Source organism: Pan troglodytes, chromosome 19 (genome assembly GCF_028858775.2).
Source record: "Pan troglodytes isolate AG18354 chromosome 19, NHGRI_mPanTro3-v2.0_pri, whole genome shotgun sequence".
Lineage (NCBI taxonomy): Eukaryota > Metazoa > Chordata > Mammalia > Primates > Hominidae > Pan > Pan troglodytes.
The window spans coordinates 13707012-13718882 of NC_072417.2; the positions used below are offsets into that span (position 1 = coordinate 13707012).

The following is an 11871-nucleotide window of genomic DNA, read 5'->3' on the forward strand; positions in this document are numbered from 1 at the left end:
GAAAGCCTCCAGTCCATCCGTCCTCCCGGAAATGATTACTCTTGTGAGCCACTGCGTCCCCTCGGGACACAGTTGAAGGAGTATGTAAATAAGCTGCAACAATTACTCTAACTTTGGCTTGGATGAAGTCCTGGAGGAATCACCTTTCCAGAGACTTGATAACCGGGTGACTAATGCCCACTTTTCTCTATGCTGTGACCTGCCTGCTTCCTTGAGGAGGAAACTCGACTCCTTGTCCTCAAGCCCTTTCGGGGTAGCTCCTCTTGTCCCTTCTGCTCCCCTGTTGGGAAACTGGGGGCTCCTCCTTCTAAACCATCCCATTCCTTTGTCCTCCACCTCAGGAACAGAGGATTGTTCCCCATCCTGCCACTGCTTCTCCAGCATGGCTGTCCTTAAACGGGATGTTAGCAGGTGCTAGATGAGCTAACTGCAAACTTCCTTTCTGTGGAGGAGAAGCGAAGGCCACAGGGCCAGGACCCTTTTTAAAAGCATCTGAACTGACTCCACAGGTAGAGACTTAGACATTGGAAGAGACTGTATCACAGCAACATGAAAGGGTAGATAGCCAGCAACTGTGGGCTACTTGCCCAAGAGGTAAGTCGAATTATGATGTCATTTTATCAAACATAAAAAGACGGTAAATTGAACTGCCCAAAGACACACACAGAGATAGTGGCAAAATTAGAACTCAAATCTTGGCCTGGCTCCAGTATCCAAGTTCTGAGGATCAGATGGACAAGAGAGAGATAGAGATAGAGATAGAGAGAGAGAGAGAAGGAGGAGGAGGAGAGGACCCTCCCCTTCTGATAATGTTTCTCCTTGGGCTGTTGTCCATGAAAACAGCATCAGAAAAAGATAATTTTGATTTGCTTTTCTCAGTCTTTAGCTCTTTCTACCTCCTATAGTAATATAGTGTGTGTGTGCATGTGTGTGTGTGTAAGAGAGAGCGAGAGCACCTGCCAAAAGTGCATTGTCTTAGAGACCTACAAAATCACCTTGGTCATGCTAACGGGCCCATTAGAAAACATGGTATTTCATTACCAAAGCACTGATGAGCTGAACTATCATGGAAGTCTCAAAGTACTGAGAGATGCATCTTGATGCTCTACACTGCTACCCAGATAAGGGGAAACACTTGCCTCCTCTGTCCCTGCAGAATTGTTCTCAGTACCACCCCATTCACATGGCTGATATCTCAGAGGATGACGCTTTCCAGGAAAGTGGGTATTAAAGGCACCACAATGTTCAAGACCCTGATGTCATCCCAGTGAACTCAAGGCCCGCTACGTCTCCAGCATGCATGTTGAGGCACCTCCTGGCTTCTCTTCTTGGTGGTAGAGGGTCTTTTTACCTCTTTCCCCTAGTCTGATATATGGCCCCTGGGTCCCTCTTCCAGTATAAATAAACCTCTATTTATTCTCAACCTCTTTACAAGGAACATTCTATCTCCTACCTTAAATGAAACGTGAACTTGAGCCAGCCAGCTCCATCGCTGTCCTCTGGACCAAATCATCACAGAACATGTGAAATAACAACAGAAGCTCATCATCTAGATTTTACAAATGGAACATTAGGTATTTGCTCCAACTGTTTCTTTTTAATTTTTTAAATTATTTTATTTTTCCTTAAGTTACTGGGGTACAGGTGGTATTTGGTTACGTGAGTAAGTTCTTTAGTGGTGATTTGTGAGATCCTGGTGCGCCCATCACCTAAGCAGTATACACTGCACCATATATGTTGTCTTTTATCCCTCGCCCCCCTCGCACTCTTCCCCCTGAGTCCCCAAAGTCCACTGTATTATTCTTATGCCTTTGCATCCTCATAGCTTAGCTCCCACATATCAGTGAGAACATACGATGTTTGGTTTTCCATTCCTGAGTTACTTCACTTAGAATAATATAACATAAATATTACAGGCCAGGTGTGGTGGCTTATGCCGGGAATTTCAATACTTTGGGAGGCTGAAGTGGGAGGATCACTTCAGGCCAGGAGTTTTAGACCAACCTGGGCAACGTAGCAAAACCCTGTCTCTACAAAAATAATTGTTAAATTATTTTTATTATTTTTAAAAAATTTTTGTGGGTACATAGTACAATTCAATTTACCATATCTTTATGGGGTAACATGAGATGTTTTGATACAGGCATGCCATGTGAAATAAACACATCATGGAGATCTACAAATCCAATTTTTAAAAAATTAGCTGGGAGTGGTGGCACACACCTGTAGTCCCACTTGAGCGGCAGATTCAGGGTGATTGCTTGAGATCAGGAGTTCAAGGCTGCAGTGAGCCATGATCATACCACTGCCCTCCAGCCTGGGCAACAGAGTGAGACCTTGTCTCTAAATAAGTCGATATTACAGATACACTTGAAATTTTCTTTGTTCCCATCCAAAATCTTATTTTCTGCCTTTCACTCCAGAGAAAAACCACTATTCTATTGTTGATAGTATATTCCTATTCAGAATTTACACTTTTACCACATACAAACGTATTATTTTATGGTTAAAATTTACATATACATTGTGACATGCCATATATCTTCCAGCAACTTGCTTTTTATCATCACATTGCTTTTCTTCCCTAATTTACCCCATGAATTTATTCATTTTAACTATTGCATAGGATTCACTACTAAGAAAATAGCACAATTTACTTATCTATGCCTCCGTGGGTAGACCATTTCTAAGTTTCCCATATGACAATGCACATGTGCCTGTCTTCTTTTTTCTTTTCCATTTTTTTTTTAGATGGGGTCTCACACTATTGCCCAGGCTGGTCTTGAATTCCTGGGCTCAAGCAATTCTCCCACATCAGCCTCCTGAGTGGCTGAAATTATCTTATGTGTGTCTTCTTCCACCCATGTGCTACAGTTTCTCTAGAAGCTAAGCAGAAAGCAGAATGGCTGGGTCAGAGATGTGTGAATTTCGACTTTCCTGGATATGGGCTCACTATTTTCTGAATGTAATATAATACTACTGTATTCATTTTTCCCAACACTTGGAATTGTCAGAGTTTTACACTTTACACACTCCAAGATGAAAGATGTTAAATTTAATTTTATTTTTAATTTAGTTAAAGGTCTTTGCTTATTGGGCCATGCCAGTTTCCTATGACTTGCCTATTCAAGTCTTTGGACCATTATCTTCTGCCGTATTGTTGGTCCTTTTTTGTTGTTGTTGTTGTTGTTTTTATTTTTTTGAGATGGAGTCTTGCTTTGTCACTTAGGCTGGAGTGCAGTGGCGCAATCTCAACTCACTGCAACCTCTGCTTCCTGGGTTCAAGTGATTCTCGTGCCTCAGCCTCCCAAGTAGCTGGGATCACAGGCACCCACCACCACACCTGGCTAATTTTTGTGTTTTTAGTAGAGACGGGGTTTCACCATGTTATCCAGGCCGGTCTCCAACTCCTGGCCTCAGGTGATCTGCCCGCCTCAGCCTCCCAAAGTGCTGGGATTACAGGTGTGAGCCACCGCGCCTGGCCTGTTGGTCCTTTTCTTATGAGTTTGTAGGAAATCAATTCCTATCTTGATAGCACACACAAATTTTCCCTTTATTTTCCACTAAATTTTTTGACATTTTGCTTTTCACAGTTAATCCTTTAGGAATTATTTTTCTGTATTACTTCTCATATATAGATAACCAACTGTCCAACGACTCTGGGCTAAATAGTTCATCCTCTCCTTGCCTGTTTCTAAACCACCTCATGCCACACACCACTTTCTAAGAAATGCTTAACCTGTGTCTGGCCTTCCTAGTCGATTAGACCAAATATTGATTTCTTTGTCGGTCTCTAACTCACTATTACTCCGATGTTTGAATTATCACAGTAAACCTTTTTTGTACCTAATGAGACAAAAAGTACCTCACTTTCTTTCCTCAAATTGTCTTATCTCTCCTCTTTATTCTCCTAAATGAATTTTTTTTTTTGAGTCAGAATTTTGCTCCTTCCCCCAGGCTGGAGTGCAGTGGTACAATCTCGGCTCACTGCAACCTCTGCCCCCGCAGTTTCAAGCAATTCTCTTGCCTCAGCCTCCCAAGTAGCTGGGATTACAGGTGTGCACCACCACGCCCGGCTAATTTTTGTATTTTTAGTAGAGATGGGGTTTTTCCACGTTGGCCAGGCTGGTCTCAAATGCCTGACCTCAGGTAATCCGCCTGCCTCAGCCTCCCAAAGTGCTGGGATTACAGATGTGAGCCACCGTGCCCAGTCTCCTACGTGAATTTTTGGATCAGTTTGTCAAACTCATGTTTAAAAGAAACTTGTATCTGGTTTGGGGTTGCATTAAATTTAGAGAGTAATTGGAAGAGGATTGGCATTTTCACAACATCGAGGCTTCCATTAACAATTTACCTCACCACCTTTTAAATATTTTTGTGCTTCACTAAAGTTTATTTTTTAAATCAATTTTGGATCTCTTATTAGAATTATTTCTAGATTCCTTAAAATTTTCTATGGCCATTTTTAAAAATAAATCTTTATTAAAATTATATTTTCTTGCACTGGAAAAGGGGTCTCTGGGAAAAAATAAAAATGAATTCCATTTTCTAATTTAGTGTTTAAGTATAAGAATAGTATTGATTTTTGAAATATTTGTTTATAACAAACTTGCTGAAACATCAATTCCCTTGGGTTTTCTTTGTAGACAATATTTTCTATGAACTCTTACCTTTTTGTTCTTTTCTTTCCAATTCTTTTATGGCAAAATTCTTTCTAGTGTTCTTTTCAGAAATAGGACAACACTTCAAGTGTTTTTTAACAGAGTCTCAAATTAGTCTCCCTGCTTCGTGTGGATCTGTGGTCACACCTGTATCAAGGGGCATAAAGACCTTATTATACCCAGCCGTTAAGAACTAGCTAATGTCTGAATGGAGACCCCAAGGGGCCACCACAGCATCCTCTATGGCTCATGTTTCTTGTTCTGAGTTTTATTCTTGTTTCTCATACTAAGGTATTCCTATTTCTTTCTTTTAGGTATGGTTATGTGTTTTGGGTTTTTTTTTCTTTACTTTGATATTTTTCTATAACTTCAATGTATTTTAACAGCAATGGGAACTGTCAACATCAACTTAGTCTGCCGTGATGCCAAGAGCTCCACCTCTGAACTCACATATCCTTACCATATGAGCTAACCATGCTCTCTGCCTCTCCAGATTTACTGAACGATTTGACACTTGAGGTATTATGATTCTATTTGAAGAAGGGGGAGGGCATCTCAAGAGAGAAAATCAAACTTCTTTAGGCGCAGAGATGAGAAAGTACATCATAATTATGAAATGGCCTCCTTGTCTGGGGTAATACCCGAGGTTCCTTGCCTCACAGCCAAGGAAATCAAGGACGTGGATACACACAGAGTGAGGATAAGAGTGGAAGTTTAATAGGTGAAAGAAAGAGGATAGCTCTCTGCTGGAGAGAGGGTTCTTGGAGAAATGGGCTGCCGGATCTGCAGTGAAATGGAGGCAGGGGGTTAGATGCCTGGTGAGGAGGTAGAGTCTGATTTACATGGAGCAGGAAAGACTGGCTGGACCAGGTGTGTCATTAGCATAGGGTGTGAAAAACTGGTTAGGACTACATGGGCCATTTGCATAGGGCACGAATTTCTGGTAGCCCCCACCCTAATCTTCAATTATGCAGGTAGGTTCTCCGTCTGGCCTGCACCATGTTGCCCATTCCCTTATTGTACACATGATAACAAAAAAAGGAAGATGGAGCCTCCATGTTGGATATGTCTGGCCCCCAGGTAGCCCTTTCCTATTGGCACAGCTGCCAGCCTCCCCCTGTGCAGGCTTCCGGCTTGCTATCTATGTCTGCAGCTCAATTTCTCAGGCTGCTCTTTGTTAGAAAAAAAGTAATTTATTGGGCTGCTTTTTGTTAAAAGGGAAGCTCTGCCAAAGACTCTTTCACTTTCACTATCTGCCTAAATAATTTCTTTCTACCTCCTGTATCAATTAGAAATGATAAAGATGATTAGACCTACATCCCTCATACCTAGCACATTATTCAAACATGTACTACAAGAGATGCTGAGAAGTGAGGATTGAATTAATTACAGATCTAATATATTTTTGAGTCAATATCTCTTTAGAAAAATTAGTAAATGCCAGATATTCTGGAGAACTGTCACAAGTTGATTACAAAATGTAAAATGGCTTAAACAAAGTAAAGGTTTATTTCTCTCCTACATAATGGTTACAATAAATGTTTTTGTTTGGGGGAGGTTCTCCTGAGTGTGGAGTACTGGGGATACAGGTTCATTCCATCATGTGTCTCCATCACTCCGTGCAGCCTCCTCTCCATTTGCATCCAACTGGCACAAGGGTAAGAAGGTGTGGAGGAGCCCAGAACTGGGACACGTGTGGAATGGCTAGAACTCAGTCACATGAGCACACCTCACTGCAAGGGAGTCTGGGAAATGTAGTCTAATTGAACGTCCAAGAAGAAGAGAACAACACGGATTTGACTAAGCAGCTGATCGTTGCCGCTGTAATTTAAGTCTTAGAGTACAAGATGGATCAAAGAGGAGGAAACCTGGAGTCAAGCAGTTGAGTTAGCATTACAATACTTCAGGTAGAAAACAATGATGGAGCTGAAGCACTGGGACATTTAGTAGAAAGGCTGAATTATGTAATAATTATTTTAAAGGAAGAATCAACAAGATTAGATGTAGAGGTGAGAGAGAAACTGAGTCATTAAGCTTGTGAGCATCCCACATATGGAGAGTATAAGAAATATACCTGGATTTGACTCAAAAAATATTAAGAGAAAACTTATTGATACATACAATAGAAAATATTTGGCTGGGCATGGTGGCTCACGCCTGTAATCCCAGTACTTTGGGAGGCCGACACGGGCAGATCACCTGAGGTCAGGAGTTTGAGACCAGCCTGGCCAATGTGATGAAACCTCCATCTCTACTAAAAATACAACAACAACAACAACAACAACAACAAAAACTAGCCAGGCGTAGTGGCACATGCCTGTAATCCCAGCTACTCAGGAGGCTGAGGCAGGAGAATCACTTGAACCCGGAAGGCAGAGGTTGCAGTGAGCCGAGATCACACCACTGCACTCCAGCCTGGGCAAGATGAAGTGAGACTCCATCTCAAAAAAAAAAAAAAAAAAAAAAAAAAAAAAAAGAAAGAAAGAAAAGAAAAATATTCCATAATAGTCTATCTGAAGGAGGTAAAAATAAACAAGATATGGTTTTCCTTCCCCTAAAATCTTGCCCTCATCTTAGGTTGGATGTGCAGTGTGTACAGTTTGGTCACGTTGGCAGTATGAGTGAAATGGAAATACGGAGGGAAAAGTTCACACCTACAGATGTAAACCTCCAGTTTACTAAGCAATGGTTGAAGCCACTAAGGAGTTGCTTGAGTCACCCAAAGAAATAATTAAGAACAGGAAGAGAAGGCTGAGAGAAAGGCATTGTGATTGTATATACTTGAGGGCTCGCCAAAGAGAGAAAAAAACAACAACAACTCTTTTTTCCTTTCTTTTAAAGGAAATGGTGAAAATTTACTTTGAAAATGAGACACCTGGGGAGAAAATTCTCCAGACTGTTTTAGTAGGATCTAAATGCACTGGTCCCTGTGATTTACAATCTTCCGACGCAGTGTAGATACATGTTACCTCCTGGGCTCTGGGATCCCTCTGAGTTTTTTCAATGGAAAAATTCCTAACTTCTGGGCTGGCCCTTCCACCAGCAGACCTTTTGCACTGGAATATTTTGTCAAAGACTTCAAAATGCTGTCCTCTCCTTATCATGGGTAATAAAATTAGTGTGTGATTTTGGCTTCTCCACTAAGTTGTAAGGTCCTTGAGAACAGAGACCACGTCTTGAATAAATAGATGAATAAACTGCATTTGTCACATATTTATAACCTCTCCATGAGGTCTAACAAAGTGACTAGACCATGGGACATGACAATTATTTGTTATATGATTAATTTCTAGGCGTTTAGTGGTGGTGCTTGGAACAGGAAGGATGGGCACTTCTGATTCAGAGATTGCTCACTTTTTAGACATGACTATAAAGGGGTGAATGACAATTAGTCCTATTGACCTACAGGGATGTTTCCCCAAAATACTGGATATCTCTATAATTTAATAAACTCAGGTGTATACACAGCTGCATCACTTAAGTCAGAAGTGATGGAGAAGGATTATCACTACACACAGTAACTATGCTAATATAATGATATTCCTCTCCTCTTTCATGTTAAAGAAGCCATGAGGGAAAATAACCAGTCCTCTACACTGGAATTCATCCTCCTGGGAGTTACTGGTCAGCAGGAACAGGAAGATTTCTTCTACATCCTCTTCCTGTTCATTTACCCCATCACATTGATTGGAAACCTGCTCATCGTCCTAGCCATTTGCTCTGATGTTCACCTTCACAACCCCATGTATTTTCTCCTTGCCAACCTCTCCTTGGTTGACATCTTCTTCTCATCCGTAACCATCCCTAAGATGCTGGCCAACCATCTCTTGGGCAGCAAATCCATCTCTTTTGGGGGATGCCTAACGCAGATGTATTTCATGATAGCCTTGGGTAACACAGACAGCTATATTTTGGCTGCAATGGCATATGATCGAGCTGTGGCCATCAGCCGCCCACTTCACTACACAACAATTATGAGTCCACGGTCTTGTATCTGGCTTATTGCTGGGTCTTGGGTGATTGGAAATGCCAATGCCCTCCCCCACACTCTGCTCACAGCTAGTCTGTCCTTCTGTGGCAACCAGGAAGTGGCCAACTTCTACTGTGACATTACCCCCTTGCTGAAGTTATCCTGTTCTGACATCCACTTTCACGTGAAGATGATGTACCTAGGGGTTGGCATTTTCTCTGTGCCATTACTATGCATCATTGTCTCCTATATTCGAGTCTTCTCCACAGTCTTTCAGGTTCCTTCCACCAAGGGCGTGCTCAAGGCCTTCTCCACCTGTGGTTCCCACCTCACGGTTGTCTCTTTGTATTATGGTACAGTCATGGGCATGTATTTCCGCCCTTTGACCAATTATAGCCTAAAAGACGCAGTGATCACTGTAATGTACACGGCAGTGACCCCAATGTTAAATCCTTTCATCTACAGTCTGAGAAATCGGGACGTGAAGGCTGCCCTGCGGAAACTCTTCAACAAGAGAATCTCCTCGTAACCAATGTGAGGGCCTACATTGGATACTGTAGTCACCAGTTACGGTATATTGGAAATCCAGTTCTGATGTCATCCTCCTACGAGAGGCAGTCTCTGATCTTTCTAGCCTGAAATTCCTAATCTCAGAACTCTTATAACATTTTAATAAGTTAATAATAAGTGATTATTGAAATTACCACTTTCAACTCATTGCTGCTCTTTTTGGCAGAGTGGCAGTACAGGGATATAGGGCATATGTCCTGACGAGCAGAGTCAAGTTGGGAAGATCTGAGCCTCAGCTTTCACATCTACATGTTAGGAATAATAAGTGCCCTACACGGGTCACATGGTGTGTTGATTACAATAGCTCATGCTTCCAAGATTATAAATCACTATTCATGTGTCCATTTTTATTTGACTGTTAAGTTTAATCACCCTTATTAGGCTTGCAAGCCTCTGAGGGCAGGAGTTGTTTTTACACATCACTGTACCTTCCCAATCTTGGTCAGATAAAGTGCATCCAATAAATACTGGTGGAAGTGGAATGAATAAGATATTAATATCTGAAATGTAATATTATAATTAGAGATAATCAAAACCAGACATTATTTTCTCATCCTTTAAACCTTTCAAGAAACTCCCATTCACAATTGCTACAAAGGGAATAAAATACCTAGGAATACAGCTTACAAGGGACGTGAAGGAACTCTTCAAGGAAAACTAAAACCCACTGCTCAAGGAAATAAGAGAGGACAAAAACAAATGGAAAAACATTCCATCCTCTTTTATACAAAGAATCAATATCATGAAAATGGCCATACTGCCCAAAGTAATTTATAGATTCAATGCTATTCCCATCAAACTACCATTGACATTCTTCACAGAATTAGAAAACACTTCTTTAAATTTCGTATGGAACTAAAAAAGAGCCCGTATATCCAAGACAATCCTAAGCAAAAAGAACAAAGCTAGAGGCATCACGCTACTTGACTTCAAACTATACTACAAGGCTACAGTAACCAAAACAGCATGGTACTGGTACCAAAACAGACATGTAGCCCAGTGGAACAGAACAGAGACCTCACAAATAACACCACACATCTACAACCATCTGATCTTTAACAAACCTGACAAAAACAAGAAATGGGGAAAGGATTCCCTATTTAATAAATGGTGTTGGGAAAACTGGCTAGCCATATGCAGAAAAATGAAACTGGACCCCTTTCTTACATCTTATACAAAAATTAACTCAAGATGGATTAAAGGCTTAAACGTAAGACCTAAAACCATAAAAACCTTAGAAGAAAACGTAGGCAATACCATTCAGGACATAGGCATGGGCAAACTTCATGTTTAAAACACCAAAAGCAATGGCAACAAAAGCCAAAATTGACAAATGGGATCTAATTAAACTAAAGAGCTTCTGCACAGCAAAAGAAACTAGCATCAGAGTGAACAGGCAACCTACAGAATGGGAGAAAATTTTTGCCATCTATCCATCTGGCAAAGGGCTAATATCTAGAATCTACAAAGAACTTAAATTTACAGGAAAAAAACCACCCCATGAAAAAGTGGGCGAAGGATATGAACAGACACTTCTCAAAAGAAGACATTTATGCAGCCAATAAACATATGAAAAAAAGCTCAACATCACTGGTCATTAGAGAAATGCAAATCAAAACCACAATGAGATACCATCTCATGCCAGTTGGAATGGCGATCATTAAAAAGTCAGGAAGCAACAGATGCTGGAGAGGATGTGGAGAAATAGGAAGGTTTTTACACTGTTGGTGGGAGTGTAAATTAGTTCAACTATCATGGAAGACAGTGTGGTGACTCCTCAAGGATCTAGAACCACAAATACCATTTGATCCAGTGATCCCATTACTGGGTATATATCTAAAGGATTATAAAACATTCTACTATAAAGACACATGCACATTTATTGTGGCACTGTTCACAGTAGCAAAGACTTGGAACCAACCCAAATGCCCATCAATGATAGACTGGATAAAGAAAATGTGGCACATATACACCATGGAATACTACGCAGTCATAAAAAAGGATGAGTTCATGTCCTTTGCAGGGACATGGATGAAGCTGGAAACCATCATTCTCAGCAAACTAACACAAGAAAAGAAAACCAAACACTGCACGTTCTCACTCATAAGTGTGAGTTAAACAATGAGAACACATGGACACAAGGAAGGGCATATCACACACCAGGGCCTGTCAGCAGGTTGGGGGCAAGAGGAGGGATAGCATTAGGAGAAATACCTAATGTAGATGTCAGGCTGATGGATGCAGCAAACCACCATGGCACGTGTATACCTATGTAACAAACCTGCATGTTCTGCACATGTACCCCAGAATTAAAAGTATAATAATAAAAAAAAGAAACTGACCTGGGGAAATATTTCTGTGCTTACTTCATAGTTTAGACTATATCTAAAGATAATACAACTCCTCCTAAAATCTTACTAAGACAGTCACTAATAATAATAATAATAAACAAAAACAAAAGCAAAGAAAGAATGACCACAGGATTCAGGATAAGAGAAAATTCAAAAGGAGAAATGGGGGAATAGAACTAGGGTTATCACATAGTTAGATGTAGGTTATTACTACAGTCCTAATATTCAGATTAAGTGGTGAGTCCAGGGTGTTCATGAAATTATGATTGATTGATAGTTAAATAGATACATAGATAAAAGCTCTGAATGAAACAATGAA

At 40.7% G+C, this 11871-nt stretch overlaps 1 protein-coding gene across 3 annotated transcripts; it reads left to right on the forward strand.

The window, feature by feature from the left end:
* The first annotated feature begins 260 nt into the window (after window positions 1-260).
* Window positions 261-11501, forward strand: OR1A1 (olfactory receptor family 1 subfamily A member 1). Of its 3 annotated transcripts, XM_054669837.2 has the most exons (4): window positions 261-594; window positions 1157-1574; window positions 5048-5180; window positions 8226-11501. In XM_054669837.2, the coding sequence occupies exon 4, from the start codon at window positions 8231-8233 to the stop codon at window positions 9158-9160; it is 930 nt and encodes a 309-aa protein (XP_054525812.1). In that variant the 5' UTR covers window positions 261-594; window positions 1157-1574; window positions 5048-5180; window positions 8226-8230; the 3' UTR covers window positions 9161-11501. The 3 variants fall into 3 exon arrangements, with proteins under 3 accessions (XP_054525812.1, XP_054525813.1, NP_001009115.1); XM_054669838.2 differs by lacking the exons at window positions 1157-1574; window positions 5048-5180; NM_001009115.1 differs by lacking the exons at window positions 261-594; window positions 1157-1574; window positions 5048-5180 and having other exon boundaries at window positions 8231-9160.
* The last annotated feature ends 370 nt before the right edge of the window (window positions 11502-11871 follow it).